General features: G+C 37.8%; 1 protein-coding gene across 11 annotated transcripts in view; it reads left to right on the top strand.

Annotated features, from left to right (window-relative positions):
* The first annotated feature begins 325 nt into the window (after positions 1-325).
* Positions 326-19534, top strand: part of LOC128643793 (uncharacterized) — a 202586-nt gene continuing 183377 nt past the window's right edge. For all 11 annotated transcript variants that reach the window (XM_053696613.1, XM_053696614.1, XM_053696611.1 and 8 more), the window contains exons 1-2: positions 326-425; positions 3491-3565. In XM_053696613.1, coding sequence (XP_053552588.1) covers positions 332-425; positions 3491-3565 — 169 coding nt within the window. In that variant the 5' untranslated portion in view covers positions 326-331. The remainder of the gene's footprint in view (positions 426-3490; positions 3566-19534) is intronic.

The raw sequence follows: 19534 nt of genomic DNA, 5'->3' as shown, positions 1-19534 counted from the left end.
CACACATTATAGTTCAGCTTAATCTATATCAACCTACTAAGTTACTGTTATGTATGACTACTAAACCAATGTCGCAATTTATTGACAACTTTGCAGTCTAGTTTCACCCATCCAATATTTGTGCTTTTTACAGTAAAGTATGTATATATTTCACTCAAAAAATAGTTTCCTCCATCCCCAAACCCTCTCCATAACCACCTCTGCTGCCTTCTCACAATAAACCACTTTTATCAACCTTGATTTCCCTAGTCCTTTTAAATTTACTAAATTCTCTACCCTATATTTGCCAGTGCCCAATCTAAGCATTACCATTAATGTTCTTTTTATCTCTATGCCCTATTTTATTTCAGCAATCATGGATAATCATTCTAGTTCAAATAGAGCTTTCCATACAACAGTCAAGTTACCAAGTGGCATAACCTCAGGTAAGTATCTCTTGTTGAATGTGTCAAAGATAGCAGCTCCTGAAACCCTTTTACAAAATAGCGTAAACCCTAAGCAACTGCCAACAATATTGCAGAATCTATTTTTCTCTTTGTCTGTAAAGCAAAAACAACTTTCAAATTTAAAGGAATATTATTACATGTCTGCACAGAGATTTTGGATTACTTGTAATGTATTGTTGTTACAATAAAACTAGCATCCAGTGAGAATACACTACTCTACTACTACTCTACCTTACCATGGTGATCACTATGAACATTAGTGGCTCTTCATTAAAAATAAGAAAGTATTTACTTTCTAATGTAAATCAGAGGGGGTAAATACTATTTCTCACACTGGTCACCTACCTCCAAAGGGTCAAGCAATCCCTCATTTTAAAGACGTTCTTTCTGCTTCCAAAAGGTGATGTTCCTTGTCGCTCTTAGGTCAAGGGTGGGGAGATAAGGGGTCATTTTGAGCTTTATAAATGGGGCCTCAATGAGTAAAAGACAATCACAATGACAAAATATGTCATAAGACAGGTGTCAAAATACCTCCAATCCCACATGCAGGGTTGATTACATTCGATTGAAATCAAAGTCACTTAATGAGATGCAATCATTTACTAAACATAAAAGTATCACATATTTTTCCAACAAATATAGGCAATGCTTAACTGCACCATTACAAATGAAAATGAACAATTTGTTTTATTAGGATCAGTGGAAGCTCTGTGACTTGGGTCACAGAGGTCTTTGCTCCTTTATCCTGCAAAAGACCTTTCCCAAATATCCCTAACCTAGAGAAATGTGTAATATTTGTTTTGGAACATTTATGTTAAAGGGACATTCTGGTCAAAATTGAAATGCACATAGATGAATTGCATATTTGAATAGAAACATATTTGCAATATACATGTAATAGCAAAAACACTTCTAGTAAACATTATCACTGTTTTAGTGTTAATATTTTTCTCTGTGAAGCATACCTAGATAAACTCTGTGCAGCTGCTCAAAGTGCAAGTGGGGCTTGTATCATGTCAGCAATTAACAAATTATGGGCAATATTACAAGTAATGCAGTAAATCAAAATTTACAGTTAGCAAAAACACAGCAAGCGATATGGTTTTTGCTATTTTCGGGATCCACTGGTATTACAAGTGAAAAAAAAATATGTTTTTTCACTAGCGGTAGCCCGAGAATGCAGATATCACTACCAATGGAGAAAAAAAAAGGTGGAAAAAATAACACTCTACCATAAGCACATAGCCTAATAACCCCTAAACCGCCATCCCCCACATCGCAAACTACATAAATAAACTATTATCCCCTAAAACACTATTCCCCCACATCGCTAACTATCTAAATAAATCATCATTAACCCCTAGACTTCCATCCCCCCACATTACAAACTATATAAATAAATCATTAACCCCTAACTGCCATCCTCTAACAAAGCACAGTATAAACTAATAAGTAAACCCCCTAACTTAACATCCCCTAACTTAACCCAATTAAAATACCCATAAATTTAATGTTAAACTATATGTTACCTTAAAAAAATAAAAATATCTTTGAAATAAAATTTAAACCTAAGCTTTCCCTAAAAAAAATCTAACATTACTAAAAAAAAAAATTACAAAAAATAAAAAACCTAATATTACTAAAAACAATAACCGAACCTTTAAAAAAATATTAAAATTAGATTTACACACAAAAAAACTACCAATACCAAAAAAAAAAAAAAAAATTCCTATTCTAATACCCCTCCAAAAAAAAACCCCACCCCAAAATAAAAAAACTCTATTCTAAAAATAAACTACCAAAAGCCCTTAAAAGGACCTTTTGTAGGGCATTGCCCTAAAGCCAATGGGGCATATTTATCAAGCTCCGATTGGAGCTTGATGCCCGTGTTTCCGGTGAGCCTGCAGGCTCGCCAGAAACAGCAGTTATGAAGCAGCGGTCACAAAGACCGCTGCTCCATAACCTGTCCGCCTGCACATCGCCACAATACAACCCGATCTTGTGAGCTGCTAGTGCAATGCTGAATACAGCGAGCGTATTGCTCGCCGTATTCAGCGAGGTCTGGTGGACCTGATCCGCAGTGTCGGATCAGGTCCGCCAGACCTTGATAAATAGGGGCCAATAGCTCTTTTGCATCAAATAAAGCAATTAACCTCTAACATTACAACCCCCCAAAATAAAAAAAACTAACTAAAAAAAACCTAAACTAGCCATTGCCCAGAAAAGGGCATTGCCCTTAAAAGGGCATTCATCTCTTTTCTTCCCATTAAATAATAAAAAAAACCTAATCTTAAAAATAAATAAATAAATAAATAAATAAAAAATAACTTTAACGCCAAAATTGGTACTCCCCAATGATGATGGGAGGCGCTCCATCGTCATCCTGGCGGCACTCCATCTTCATCCCGGCGGCGGTCCATCTTCTATCTTCATCCTGGTGGCGGCAGCGAGGTCATCTTTATTTTTTAATAAACTACACTAGACGGTATTTGGGGGCCATTTGGGGCACATTTATAAAATTAACCAGAGATCTGATCTCTGGTTAATTTTATAAGTGCAAATTGTTACCGTGAGCTCATGGTAGCAATAACCAGCCACTTGTAATTATATACTTGGATTAGCAAACACAATGTGCCATTGGAACACAAGACAAATGGCTGCTGATAATGGGCCTCTGTACACCTATGTAGATATGCAACTATAATAGTCATTTACAACAATAACAATGTCTACACTGTATTTCTGATCAAATTGATATTATTTTATTGGACAAAAAAAAATGCTTTTCTTTTGTAAACAAGGAAATTTCTAAGTGATCCCAAACTTTTGAACACTAGCGTATATAGTATATAGCAGGATTAGCCTTAAAAAGTCTGCAGGTTTCTTTTCCAGGTCTGAGAATTAGAAAATCCACATGTTTTATAGCTAAAATACGTGGCATGGGGCAAAATAAATAAGTAAATAACCTAAATCTCAATATGCCCATCCTGATGTAGAACTTAACCTACAAGTTCTGTTTTCATTGTTCACTTCTTTTATTTCAGCAATCACTGATAGTGTCACTACTGAAAGAGCAACTCTACAATTAACGAGCAAGTTAAAACCTATCATATCCACAGGTAAGACAGTCTTTCCAATGCATGTCTGTAGTGCTATGTAGGGATATACCTAACTACAGCTAATAGAGTATAGAACACTGATAGTCTTCAAGCACAGAATGTTTTTTTCAGAACAGTATTTCTATTGTGAAGGGGATGGTACAGGCTTTCTTAAGGTTTGCAGTACCCCAGTATAGGACCAATGCTGGGAGGTATTTCAATCACCTGGATGCTGGACTTTCTTTAAAAAAAAAAAACCAAAAAGATGCTTGTTTAATTTTATTATAAGGTATCACATTCCTATCTATTGTGGGCATCAGAGATTAGAAACATATATCCATATGGTTCAGGTGATTACTGTAGTCATGATGGTCACCTGATAGCTACCTGGGCACTCAACTCCCCAACTGAAAGGTGGCCTCTCATCTGTCAAAAAGTCAGTTTTTAAACTGAGGTTATATATATGGTGATGAACTATTTAATATTAGGTTGCTCTTTGTGTGTGATTTATACTGTCTTTGGGGCAGAAGGGTTAAGTTTCCCTATAAGTAAATACATTATGTAGCTGACAGCTATTTTTATGATGGGGCAAGAAACCCTCTCATTGGAAATAAAAGGCTCCCCCCTTCCCAAAATTGTGTCTCATTCCCCTCTGTGGGCTAGATCACAAGTGGAGCGCTATTTAATGCTCCTGCTTGAGCGTTAACTGCACTAGAAATTAGCTTTTTGCTCACGTTGGGTTACGCTCATATTATGAGTAGAAAGTAAACTGTTTTCGCTCAGGTGCTAACCCAAAAAGACGAACTTCGAATATCATGTGCTATAACATATTCCCCCATAAAAGTCAATGGAGCAAAAAAAGGGGAAGAAAACACCCTACTCACATGCAAACCCAATTGCATATTCTCACGTGCGCTAACCCAACATGAAAATATGACTATTTCACATTTCAATGTTCTTCACATAGCAGAATATGTTCTATTTATTATTTTTTCTTTTGTACAAATATATAATTATACCTATATATATATATATATATATATATATATGTCCAAAAAATGGAGGGCACTCACAGGATTTAAACTGATCAAAATAATCAATATTTATTTTCCATGTCAAAGAATCATTGTAATGTCAACATTTCGACCCACATTAGGGCCTTCATCAGGACAATGAATAATTGCTATACAGCGTGCGCCAGTCGCACAACCACTCCCATGCTGCGGATGGAGTGCTAGGCTACCGGCTACATATATATATATATATATTCACACCGGCCACTTTATTAGGTACACCTTGCTAGTACCGGGTTGGACCCCCTTTTGCCTTCAGAACTGCCTTAATTCTTCGTGGAATAGATTCAACAAGGTGTTGGAAACATTCCTCAGACATTTTGGTCCATATTGACATGATAGCATCACAAATTTGCTGCAGATTTGTCGACTGCACGTCCATGATTGTGAATCTTCCATTCCACCACATCCCAAAGGTGTTCTATTGGATTGAGATCTGGTGATTGTGGAGGCCATTGGAGTACAGTGAACTCCTTGTCATGTTCAAGAAACCATTTTGAGATGATTTGAGCTTTGTGACATGGTGCATTATCCTGCTGGAAGTAGCCATCAGAAGATGGGTACACTGTAGTCATAAAGGGATGGATATGGTCAGCAACAATACTCCGGTAGGCTGTGGCGTTTAAACGATGCTCAATTGGAACTAAGGTACCCAAAGTGTGTAAAGAAAATATACCCCACACCATTACACCACCACCACCAGCCTGAATTGTTGATACAAGGCAGGATGGATCCATGCTTTCATTTTGTTTACGCCAAATTCTGACCCTACCATCTGAATATCGCAGCTGAAATCTAGACTCATCAGACCAGTCAATGTTTTTTCAATCTTCTATTGTCCAATTTTGGTGAGCCTGTGCGCATTGTAGCCTCAGCTTCCTGTTCTTAGCTGACAGGAGTGGCACCCGGTGGAGTTTTCTGCTGCTGTAGCCCATCTGCTTCAAGGTTCAAAGTGTTGTGCGTTCAGAGATGGTATTCTGCATACCTTGGTTGTAACAAGTGGCTATTTGAGTTATTGTTGCCTTTCTCTCATCTCAACCCAGTCTTCTTATTCTCCTCTTACCTCTGACATCAACACAACGTTTGCTCATTGGATATTTTCTCTTTTTCGGACCATTCTCTGTAAACCCTAGAGATAGTTGTGCATGAAAATCCCAGTTGATCAGCAGATTTTTAAATACTCAGACCAGCCCGTCAGGCACCAAAAACCATGCCACGTTCAAAGTCACTTAAATCCCCTTTCTTCCCAATTCTGATGTTCCTTGGTTTAAACTTCAGCAAGTCGTCTTCACCACATCTAGATGCCTAAATGCATTGAGTTGCTGCCATGTGATTGGCTGATTAGCAATTTGTGTTACCAAGCTGTTAAACAGATGTTAGATGTTGTTTTCAGAGGGGGGGCCGTGTCAGTCAGGGCTTGGCCTGGAACACACCTTATCAGCTGGAAATGACTGTATTTGATGAGGATATCCACAAGAATAGATTTCAGACCACGCAGCTATGATTCCAAAAGCTATTCTGTTTATTGCAAGTTGAAAGGCACGTCTTATAGCCAACAGTTACAGCATATAGGGTTAACAAGTGACGTATTCATAATTTCATCATCTTACATAGTATTTCTGCAAGAACAAAGAAACTCATTTAAAATATAATTGGAATAAAAGGAGTGTTAGGGAGTCATTTTTACAGAAATACCTAACTTCAGATAACAGTAAATATGGGCCTCATAGCCCAGCACATATCAAGGCCGTTTGACATCTTGTAGAGATAACAATGCATCCAAGCACATCGTCAGGGTCATTCTCAGGGCTATTCTAGCTATGCAAGTCTCCCTAACATCAGCATATTTCTCACTACATAATAAACCACTATAATAAAAGGTTATTGAGACAAAATGGATGCCAAAGACAAAATGGCAGCCAAGAACAAGATGGCGCTGGTCATGCTAACAATAATTCCTAACATACCACCCTTTTATTCTAACAGAATAACATAAAAATCTGAAAAATTAATGAATATAAAGAACTTTAGAGAGAGATGGCTGAGTAGTTACATTGTGGAAAAGAGAATGGTGAGGGTTAGCATGAGTACTGGTAAGCTTATTAATCAAACACACAGTAAGCTTATATATAAAAAAGAAAGCAAGAAAAAGAATAAATGCAAAACCCATTAAAATTTTCATACCAAGGGCTCCTAGCCAGGAATCCATACCAAAGGTCCAATCTATACCATCAAAGAGACCTTTAGGCTGCTTACGTATCTGTGATTGAATGTCATGCAAAGTATCAAGATCATGGTGTATTCTACCAGTGTTATTCCAAATAAAAACACAGCGAGAATGAACCTATGCGCTTACATACTCCTCCTTCTGCGGCTAGCAAATAATCTAATGCCATTCTATTCTGGAGAGCGGTCTGAGCTATCTGTTCTTGTCGCATAGTCAAAGACTCTATAGCATCTGCAGTAGAATTAAAGGCTGCATCTAAAAGTGTGGCAAAAAAATTAAGCTTATAATATAATCGCATGACAGCTGCAGTAGGAAGCCAGGATGAAGTAGCTATCTCTGCATTACTAGTCTTAACTGTGAGTCTAGGAGCTCTACATGTACGCAGTTTATCACTAGGGAGTGTGTTGTGAATACTTAATGCTGGGAATATGTAACCCAAGTAACAGGGTGATAGATGGCTACATGGTATAATTTTAACTGCCCATCTTTCACAAAGCCAATAATAAGCATAGGGTAACTTAATAACTGGAGGACAGGAAGGAAATCTTCTCCTCTTAGCTTCTGGAGAAGCACCTGTCTGCTTACCTATATTTTTATTGTTACGCCAAAACCAGTTACGAATTGTGTTATGTGGTTCAGTGTAACTAGCAGTAAAGTTGAGAATATACTCAAAAGAAAGATAATACCCATCCCATACATTTAACAGTGTAGCATTAACTGATGTAGCTGCATTGTAGATTAAAGCAACTGTAGTGGGCCTTTGACTTAGTGTACGGGGGTGGAACACAGTACCATTAAGATTATGGGAAACAATAACACCATGGTTTACATAATTAACTAAGTGAACCCTATCTTTTCAAAACCTTTATCAGTGTTAACTATTGGTGTAAAATTCCACATAGTACCATCATTTATCATTTGTGTCAAGTTGTGTGTGTTGATAGTGTGTTGAAAACCAACAAAAGGATAACCCCATTTCCCCCCATGAGGCACATAGCCATAAACCCAACAAGAGGCAGTCTGATTAGTCACTTTGTATACATTAGTTGCAGCTTTAACAAATGCATTGTCAGTTTCCCACGACGACACATGCAACTCTCTTGTGTCACAGTTAAGAGGGATGGATAAGGGATTAGTGACATTGTCAATTACACTTTTATTATCATTGTGCCGGGGCGCACCAGGACTAGGGAATGGCTTGGGCTTGTGCAGGAGTGCACCAGCATTGAGGATCAGAACTAGGATGATAAGAGTTGCCATCAGGAACGCTCCTGGCAGGAGGTACCACACTACTCGATACTCAATGGAATCCTCGGGTGGCCAGGGTTGACATCGTCTGGTGCTTTCTTGATCCAATTTGCGTGGATCCATACTGGAGCCTCCTCTGTAAGGACAGCGGTTCTCGTCACGGCAATCACTGTAGTTGGAAGACCAAAGGGAGGATCCAATGACTTATTCTTGTGGAGCTGTTTCACCAGGACAGTATCTCCAGGCTTGAACGGATGTGTTGGGGTACCTGTGGGTTGAGGGAGAGTAGAAGAAACATCACCATAGATGCCATTCAGGGTTTCAATCAATTTACTCACATATTCTTCCCTTACAACATTTATGTCTCCCCTTACCACAGGAGAACCTTTCTGTTTACACCATGGGGTTGGAAAAGGTCTGCCCATTAAAATTTCAAAAGGTGAATAACCTGTAGTGGCGCTAGGGGTCATTCTGATTTCTGCCAAAACTGCAGGTAAATGTTCAAGCCAATTAGTAAATGTACCACCAGTTCCCTTCCTGAATTTATCTTTAATGTTTCTATTCATTCGTTCTACCTGTCCTGATGACTGTGGATGATAAGAAATATGAAATTTCCAATCAATGGATAACATAGTACAAACCATTTGTGTAATCTGTGAGGTGAAAGGAGTACCTTTGTCACTGTTTATCTGTAATGGACACCCAAAACGAGGAATAATTTCTTTGCACAATATCTTAGCTACAGTACATGCATTTTCTCTAGTGTTTGGAAACGCCTCAACCCACTTACTGAATTGATCAACAATGACTAAAAGATACTTGTACCCACCTCGAGCAGTCGGCATGTGTGTAAAATCAATTTGCAATACCTGCATAGGGCCATCAGGGGGCGGTAAATGCTCAAGTTTACCATGTACAAGGCCTCCAGGATTATTTCTAGCACAAGTTAGACATCTGTCCAGTTGTCTATCAATCATGTGCAACAGGTCTTTGATGACATATTTGGATGTCATCAGATTCTTGGTCTGTTGTTTACTTATGTGGCCAAAACCATGAAAATGACTAATAAACAAGGGTGCAGCTATTTGTGGTATTCCCACTCTCCCCTCCTCGTCTGCCCACAGGCCATCCTGGCCTTTGGTCAGACCTGCAGACATCCAAGTCTGTAAATCAGTTTCAGTTGCGCCACATTGAAGGTGCGCCACATCCACATCAGATGCTAGTGCAGGAATCATTACCATATGTAACTGTTCATGTGTATTAGTGTTGAGATAGTCAGGGTGTGGTAGTCCCTGAAGTGCAGCTTCTTTAGCTATTGTGTCTGCAAAATCATTACCAAACCTAATGTCAGTGGAATCAGTACTGTGACCTTTACATTTAACAATTGCTAGCTTATGTGGCAATTTAATTGCATCCAAGAGTTCCTGTACCAATGTAGAATGTGAGATACTCTTACCATCAGCTGCAACAAAACCTCTGTTCTGCCAAATCACTCCAAAATCATGCAAAACTCCAAACGCATACCTTGAGTCAGTGTAAATGGTCACATCTTTCATTGCAAATGCTCTACATGCCTGAGCTAGGGCTACCAGTTCAGCTGCCTGAGCTGACACAAAAGGCAGGGAACCAGCAGTAATCACTGTGTTAGGTAACTGTACCACGGCAAAGACTGTAAGATAAACACCATCAGCAGGTTTAGAACATGACCCATCAACAAAAACAACTCTAGTGGGGTTGTTTGCAAGTCAAGATGCGGTGACGTCTCTGCGTGTACAGTGTCTATACAATTGTGGTCATCAGTGTGTTCTAAAGGACCATTAGAAATCAATGCATGTAAAAAAGTTGCTGGGCCCCCTGTAAGTGCAATGTATTTAATAGTGAGGTTTGCAGTAGATGTGAGAATTGTTTCATAGCCTGACCTTCTCTGTGCAGTCATATGTTGTGTAGTGAGAACACTTGCAAGACTTGATGTGATGTATGCAATGTCAAAGCATGTGACAGTACCAATGTTTGTGCCGCCTCCACCATCATAGCGCATGCTGGCATACCCTGTACCACCATTGGCAACAATTTTGAAAAAAAAAAGCTACCGCTCTGTACCCATTACCGTGTTCCTGAGCAAGGACCCCTGCTGCTGTGCCTCCCCCTTCTGTGCAATACAGGTGAAATGGTAGGTTATAGTTCGGTAAACCTAAGGCTGGAGCAGAACAGAGAGCCTGCTTGAGGGTGCGGTAGGCCTCATCAAGAGCCTGTGTCCAGTTGATTTGTTCTGGTTCATTCTGACCTGTAACTGAGCATAAAATATGATCATAATATGAACAGTCTGGTATCCATTGCCTACAATAAGTAACCATACCCAAAAAGGATAACATAGCAGTCTATGTTTGTGGTCGAGGAAGAACCATGAGAGCCTTAACTCTTTCAGGGGATAACAGTCTCTTGCCTGCTGAAAGAATAAAACCCAGGTATGTTACTTGTGGAAGACAAAATTGCATTTTTCTCAAAGTCACTTTGTGTCCTGCATCACCTAAGTGCTGAAGAAAATGGAGAGTCAGTTTTACAAGTCTGTTCATCAACACTGCACAACAACAAATCATCCACATACTGTATCAATGTGGAACCTCCAGGAGGTGTCCAGGATTCTAGGGTCTTACAGACTACAGCTGAGTACGCGGTGGGGGAGTCAATAAAGCCCATCTGTAATCGATTCCACGTATACTGATCCCCTAAGTACGTGAAACCAAACAACGGTTGAGTGTCGGGATGCACAGGGATACTAAAGAATGCACTGCAGAGATCAATGGCTGTAAAGCAAGTTGCAGTACTTGGGATGGCTGTTAAAAAGGTTTTGATATTAATAACCATAATATCAAAACCACATAAGTTATCATTCTTGTCTAAATAATCAATTTAAAGTACATGTTCCGTGTAAATATAGAGAACTCAATTTAGTTGTATAAAAGTCAAATGCCACCAGTCAAATCTTATACAGACCCGTTTCTTACCTATTTATATATTTCTTATTTATGTATTATTTATGAAAGTTTCCCATATGACTTTCATTTGTAGGAAAGTGTCTCTCCATCTCCTCCCACTTTTCATATATGCGTATTATTCAAGGTTTAAGATAGAAGAATGTTTTGCTATCAGTTTTTTAAAACAATTGGTGGCTATAAAAATCTAATTTTTCTTGTATGATGGAAGTTTGTTAGGGACAATGTTGAGTAACCAGACATGGGGATCTGGAGGCATTTTAGTTTCAAGCATTGAATTTTTTACGTCAATTATAGAGAGCCAGATTGGGGATAATAATGAGCATGCCCACCAAATGTGAAACATAGATCCTATCGTTCGTCCACACCTCCAGCATTTATTAGAGGCCGAAGGGACTCATTTATTAATCCTGATGGGAGTAAGGTACCATTTCTATATTAATTTAACATTTAGCTCTATAAGATTACTAGATACCGATACTTTAGTAACGTTAGAAAATATCTTTGAAACATCTATTAAGGAGAGTTCAGTGTCTAGTTCCTTGTTCCATCTGTCTATATAATAAGGGGTGTACCCTTGTGAGGGTTTTTGTAATAATGAGTAGATTAATGACAAAGTCTTTCTCTTAGGGGTTTCAGAGCGGCACAGAGATTCAAAGGGGGTGAGTGGTCAGAGTAAGTTACGTCTGTCAGGGTGTTTAGAAATAAAGGAATGGCATTGATAAATAAAAAAACAGTTATTAAAAAATACCAGACCTTTGTCTATTAGTTCTTTTTGGGTAAAAAGTTGTATTTTGTTTCCAATATGGAATATCATTACAGCTCTCATGGGTATATCAAGGTGATTGATTTTTTGCAGTATAGATGTGGTAAGTTCTGCGTTTTCTGTGAGAGGTGTGAGCGGTGAAAATTGTGAAGTTAGATCCGGGTGTTCTATCATAATTTTATTCCACACAAATAAGGTTTCCATTAAAATATTGTTCTGTTTAAAATCTGTGGCCAGGTATGGTTTTGATTGACAGCATATTGTACCTAGGTGTGATTTTCCTGCTAAATCATGTTCTAGGGATACCTATGCTTTGTGCTGGTAATTATTAAACCAGTCCACCATCCTCTTTAGGAAGACTGCTTGTCTATACTTAATTAGGTTAGGGACTTCCAAACCCCCTTCAGAGACAGGTAAGCACATTAGGGTCTTGTTATTTATTGCTTTTTTTATCCAAGATAAAATCAAAGATTTTATTTTGTAGTGAAGGTATACAGGGAGTGCAGAATTATTATGCAAGTTGTATTTTTGAGGATTAATTTTATTATTGAACAACAACCATGTTCTCAATGAACCCAAAAAACTCATTAATATCAAAGCTGAATAGTTTTTGAAGTAGTTTTTAGTTTGTTTTTAGTTATAGATATTTAGGGGGATATCTGTGTGTGCAGGTGACTATTACTGTGCATAATTATTAGGCAACTTAACAAAAAACAAATATATACCCATTTCAATTATTTATTTTTACCAGTGAAACCAATATAACATCTCAACATTCACAAATATACATTTCTGACATTCAAAAACAAAACAAAAACAAATCAGTGACCAATATAGCCACCTTTCTTTGCAAGGACACTCAAAAGCCTGCCATCCATGGATTCTGTCAGTGTTTTGATCTGTTCACCATCAACATTGCGTGCAGCAGCAACCACAGCCTCCCAGACACTGTTCAGAGAGGTGTACTGTTTTCCCTCCTTGTAAATCTCACATTTGATGATAGACCACAGGTTCTCAATGGGGTTCAGATCAGGTGAACAAGGAGGCCATGTCATTAGATTTTCTTCTTTTATACCCTTTCTTGCCAGCCACGCTGTGGAGTACTTGGACGCGTGTGATGGAGCATTGTCCTGCATGAAAATCATGTTTTTCTTGAAGGATGCAGACTTCTTCCTGTACCACTGCTTGAAGAAGGTGTCTTCCAGAAACTGGCAGTAGGACTGGGAGTTGAGCTTGACTCCATCCTCAACCCGAAAAGGCCCCACAAGCTCATCATTGATGATACCAGCCCAAACCAGTACTCCACCTCCACCTTGCTGGCGTCTGAGTCAGACTGGAGCTCTCTGCCCTTTACCAATCCAATACCATCCATCTGGCCCATCAAGACTCACTATCATTTCATCAGTCCATAAAACCTTAGAAAAATCAGTCTTGAGATATTTCTTGGCCCAGTCTTGATGTTTCAGCTTGTGTGTCTTGTTCAGTGGTGGTCGTCTTTCAGCCTTTCTTACCTTGGCCATGTCTCTGAGTATTGCACACCTTGTGCTTTTGGGCACTCCAGTGATGTTGCAGCTCTGAAATATGGCCAAACAGGTGGCAAGTGGCATCTTGGCAGCTGCACGCTTGACTTTTCTCAGTTCATGGGCAGTTATTTTGCGCCTTGGTTTTTCCACACGCTTCTTGCGACCCTGTTGACTATTTTGAATGAAACGCTTGATTGTTCAATGATCACGCTTCAGAAGCTTTGCAATTTTAAGAGTGCTGCATCCCTCTGCAAGATATCTCACTATTTTTGACTTTTCTGAGCCTGTCAAGTCCTTCTTTTGACCCATTTTGCCAAAGGAAAGGAAGTTGCCTAATAATTATGCACACCTGATATAGGGTGTTGATGTCATTAGACCACACCCCTTCTCATTACAGAGATACACATCACCTAATATGCTTAATTGGTAGTAGGCTTTCGAGCCTATACAGCTTGGAGTAAGACAACATGCATAAAGAGGATGATGTGGTCAAAATACTCATTTGCCTAATAATTCTGCACTCCCTGTAAAGCCCTTAGGTAAGGGGATGGGGAGGGTTTGCAGCAAATATAATACTCTAGGGAGAATGTTCATTTTGATAGAGTTGATTCTACCAATCCAGGAAATGCCCTTAGATCTCCAAGAGGAACGATCTGCTATAATGGTTCTTTCCAAGGTTTCATAGTTAGATCTAAAAATCTCCAGTGTGGAGTGGGCTATAAAGACTCCTAAATATTTTAGATTTTTAGCTTGAACACAAAAATGGCACCTCTCTGTCAGAAGGGAAAGGTGATGAGCATCACAATTTATGGTGAGCATTTCCGATTTAGATTTGTTAATGAGGAAATTCGAGGCATGATGGAATGCATCAAACTCTGCAAGTAAATGGGGTATAGAGGAGAGAGGGTCAGGGATAAAGAATAAAACATCATCTGCATATAGTAGTAGATTATGCGTAGAATTATGTATTCGGATTCCTGATATATTATTGTTAGATCTTATAGTAATGGCCAAGGTTTCAATTATGCATGCGAAAAGGAGTGGGGACAAGGGGCATCCCTGTCTGGTGCCATTGGATATTTGGAACGAATCTGACATTAAGCCATTAATCCTAAATTTAGCAAATGGGGAACTATATAGAGTCATAATTTTAGAAATGAAATGTTGTCCTTTCCCAAACCCCTCTAAAGTGGATCTCAGGAAGTGCCAACAGACTCAAAAGTGTTTTCTGCATCCGTTGACAGCACCACTGAGGGAATATTGTGTTGATGAATGTAGTTTAGGATGTGAGAAGCCCTGACAGTATTGTCACGTGCCTCTCGGGACTGAATGAAACCGACCTGGTCGTTGCATATAACTAATGGTTGAACTAAGGGCAATCTGTTCGCAAGAATTTTCGCATATATTTTAAGGTCCGAATTAAGGAGTGAAATTGGTCTAAAATTTTCCACGCAATCTGGGGACTTCCCAGGTTTAGGGATGAATCTTTAAGCCCTTATAACTTTTTGGTGCAATATTTTTTTTTTTTAAATCATTTTTATTAGATGGTGTTATTATGAGTGTAACTCCACTTTGTAATGTATTTTTTAAGTGTTTTTTTTACACTTTTTTGTATCGCGAAACAGTTAACTAGAGCTCTGAGGTTGTGCTAACTTTAATTGTGCTCAAGCAATCGCATTTACTTTCAACTTGAAATATGAGCGGGAAACCCAACGCACATAACTTTTAATGCACCACATGTAATCTGTAAATTGTGTTTTATAGTAGGAGTCAGGGACTTTAAAAAAAGCCTACTTTCCCAATATCAAAAACCTTCCTAGTTCTTAGTATGGTATGTAATCTTTATTACCATGGTGATCACCTGTAAATTAGTGACCTGTCATTTAGAATAGCAAATTCTCCTCTTTCAAATGAGGGGTCTTAGATGATATATATGCTTCAATAAAGTTCTTCCCTTTATAGAAAATCTACCTGATGTCCATTGGGACTAGAAATTACCATATCTCAGTGAGATCACAATCCTCTTAGGGGTCAAGTGACCTCCTAATTCAATAGAGGACTTTCTCCTATATAAAATAAGGCACTTTTTGTCCCTATAGCTCAGGGGCAGCAGAAGAGAAGGGTTCCGGTAACCATGAAACAGTGGTACTAAATCTCTCTTGAGTAGCATAAGATGGATGTGTCAAGTAATAGGTTTAAGATTTTTCCATAACTCCAATTGTGCCAGAGTTGTAAACAAGGATTAATATTACTTTTTGCATCCATCCACTCTCACAGGGTCCTCACCTCTCCTCTTACCAAGACAAGCTATCCCAGTCACATGTCACTTCCAGACCACACATGACTTGGTTCAGTGGGTGCAAAGCCACTCTATAGTCTGACCTTTACCTATAAAATAAAAATAAAAATCACCTTTTAATGCCACTTACACTGAAATATCTTATTTGCTGCCACCCCCAGGGTGCTTAAATAGGGTTGCCCTTGGTTTACCCCATTTTAATAGAATAAACCCCAGTTTGGTAATAATATATGTAGAAACATAATACTGGTATAAGTGTCTCTATAATAATATAGGTTAGATATTAAACAAAAACAAATCAAAAATTAAAATAGTCAGCATTTACACAAAAAAATAATTATTAAAGAGAATTAATTATTGCACAGCGATGATAAAATAAAAAAGTAAAAATAACAATAAGTTCTCTATTTACACCACTAATATAGGGGTAGATCACAAGCCTTTAAAAAAGCTTATAACATGATTTATTCATAGAAATCCCATAGACTTTACAGTTGAATTTTGTAGAAAGATCATTAGACTTTTTTAGACGATTGTAATCACCCCTTATTCCTTTCTGACCCAAGAGAGATTGAAATGAAAAATAACAAATTTCTATTTTACAGTCCACAATAAATACATTGTGAGTTTATCTCAAATTACAGTCTCTTTTCAGGAGGCCATGGAATGTAACCACTCTTTATGGTGCAAAATAAATACAGATGGTGAGAGTCCATGATCCATTACTCTTGGGAATTGCGCTTCCTCACCACTAAGTGGAGGCAAAGATTCCCAAACTCCAAGAGGTCTATGATACCCTTCCCCCCCACACCAGTACCTTAGTGGTACTGTTGACGTTGAGACTTATTAACCCCTAATCTGCCGCCCTCCCACATCCCTGCCACTCTTCCGCCGCTCCCCTATACCGTCGCCACTAACTAAACCCCAGCCCCCACATCGCCACTACTAAATAAACTGATTAACCCCTAAACCGCCAGCCCCCCACATCACCAGTAATAAATTAAACTATTAACCCCTAAACCTATCACCCCCTAACTTTAAATTAAAATTAAATTACAATATCCCTATCTTAAAATAAATAAAAGCTTACCTGTGAAATTAAAAAAACCTAAGTTTAAACTAACAATTAACCTAACATAACTATTATACTACCAATAACTACCAATTAAAAAAAACGAAATTACACATTAAAAAAACCTAACACTACTAAAAAAATGTAAGTCTAAAATTATAAAAAAATACTAAATTACAAAAAATAACAAACATTAAATTACAAAAAATAACAAACTAAATTATCCAAAATAAAAACAATTACACCTAATCTAATAGCCCTATAAAAATAAAAAAAGCCCACCCAAAATAAAAACACCCTAGCCTACAATAAACTACCAATAGCCCTTAAAAGGGCCTTTTGTAGGGCATTACCCTTAAGAAATCAGCTCTTTTACCTGTAAAAAAGATACAAAGACCCCCAACAGTAAAATCCACCACCCAACCAACCCCCCAAAATAAAAAAAACCTAACTCTAACAAAAACCTAAGCTACCCATTGCCCCTTAAAAGGGCATTAATCTCTTTTACATTGCCCTGAAAAGGGCATTCAGCTCTTTTTAAAAAGCCCAAACCCTAATCTAAAAAAAAACACCCAAAAAAAGTTAAAAAAAACCTAACACTAACCCCCGAAGATCCACTCACAGTTTCTGAAGTCCGGACATCCATCCTCATCCAGGCGGCGAGAAGTCTTCATCCAGGCGGCATCTTCTATCTTCATCTAGGCGGCATCTTCTATCGTTATCCAGACGGCATCTTCTATCTTCATCCTGGCGGCATCTTCTATCATCATCCCATTGGCGCGAAGCGGATCCATCCTTGAAGACATCCGGCGCGGAGCATCCTCTTCATAGGTCACCGCCGTACACTGTATCTTCAATGCAAGGGAGCCTTTTCAAAATAGCGTCCTTTGCATTCCTATTGACTGATTTGATTCTTGAAATTCAAATCAGCCAATAGGATGAGAGCTACTGAAATCCTATTGGCTGTTCAAATCAGCCAATAGGATGAGAGCTACTGAAATTCTGTTGGCTGATTTGAATATGCCGCCTGGATGAAGACTTCTCGCCGCCTGGATGAGGATGGACGTCCAGACTTCAGAAACTGTGAGTGGATCTTTCGGGGGTTAGTATTAGTTTTTTCTTTTTTAACACACGATGAGTCCACGGATCATCTTAATTACTAGTGGGATATTCACCTCCTGGTCAGCAGGAGGAGGCAAAGAGCACCACAGCAGAGCTGTTAAATAGCTCCTCCCTTCCCTCCCACTCCAGTCATTCTCTTTGCTGTCAGTATATTTATGAAAATCTTAGTAGTGCTCTCCAAATAATATATCAGCTTATGGCAGGGTTATAACACAATACAAATAATAATTTTCCTTAAAAATAGAAACCCTTAATCAACATGCATCTACTAGAAACAATACAATTAATATAAATATCTGAATTCTTTTATTTAGTTAATATCCATGAACATTTTTGAAATATATTTGCAATAAAAGGAATATAAAATAATATTATATGCGCTTGAAAACTATTTAAATATGCTATGCAAAGTTCATACACGCTTACCTTTAAAACCAACCTTATTTATAAATAGCCTTTAACATCCAAGCAACAGTGCTTATAATCAATAGGGTAATATATATTCTGCTATTTAACTGCAATTTATCCTAATACAAAATTAACTTACAATATCAGAACTTGCACAGATGAGTTACTTAACAAATCAGATACAGATTTAAACAATATATAGGCTGTGAAATGCTAACTTAAAATCCAAACTATTTCTTTAACTCTGCTACATACAGTAATAGTAAATGCTTACTTTAAATGCTTGCATACAAATAGGCAGGCTAAGAGCTATCTAAAACAATGACACACAGTTTAAAAGTACAATCTGCTCTTTAAATCTATTAACTGTAATGGCTATGCATATAACTTATCTTACAATAAAACTTTGTATACATCATCAAATAAACAGCAATCCAGTTTCCAATGTTTCTTAACAGATCCAATTTCACCTCAGAAATTCAAAATTTGGGGATAATGCATATGGAGTCCAATAGTAGGTGTGTGCTTCAGGATCAGCCAACAACCTCTGATCAGTCTCTATGCTGGGGTTTAAATCATCTGATCTCACCCCTCCCCTTTTTTGATTATTTATCAGTCATTGGTGAGTATTGGAAACGCCCACGGAGCCTTGTCCCTTGTCATTGTATAATTGGAATATCTTATTTTTAACAGCCAAAAAGCCTTTTGGTTGTAGTTCTCGTATGGCAACACCGGGTGGCAGCATTATAAACAGACACAGCAATATATGCAGCAATACCATTTCTAAACATTTGAACAAACTTAAATCAGTATTTCTATGAAATGGTTATTCATTTTATCATAATTTACTGCAACAACTATTCACAATATTTGTTTTGGATAAGTTATATCTTAATGAATTTTCTGATCATTTTGATATGAAACATCAAATACATCTAACATTATATTAAAATAATTTATATTTCATTTAGCCTAACAGAAAGTTTATATTTCATAGTCATATAACATCAAAGTAACTTCCATATCTTCATCTCACTATATTTTAAGAGATGTATTTAAAACTTTATAAACATTTATTGTACATTCATATGATATGACCTATTTCATCTCACGCAGGCATTCCATCTGAAATAAAGTAATGTGTCATTTATTATTTTTATTTTTATTTTTAGTTTCACAAATATCTATTCATGTTCTTAAAAACACAGAGGCTGAGGTATTTAGTGCACCTATTTCTTAAGTGCATAGATTGATGCCCA

The sequence above is a fragment of the Bombina bombina genome, unplaced genomic scaffold (assembly GCF_027579735.1).
Source record: "Bombina bombina isolate aBomBom1 unplaced genomic scaffold, aBomBom1.pri scaffold_518, whole genome shotgun sequence".
Classification (NCBI taxonomy): domain Eukaryota; kingdom Metazoa; phylum Chordata; class Amphibia; order Anura; family Bombinatoridae; genus Bombina; species Bombina bombina.
This window is presented reverse-complemented; position numbering and strand designations above follow the sequence as displayed.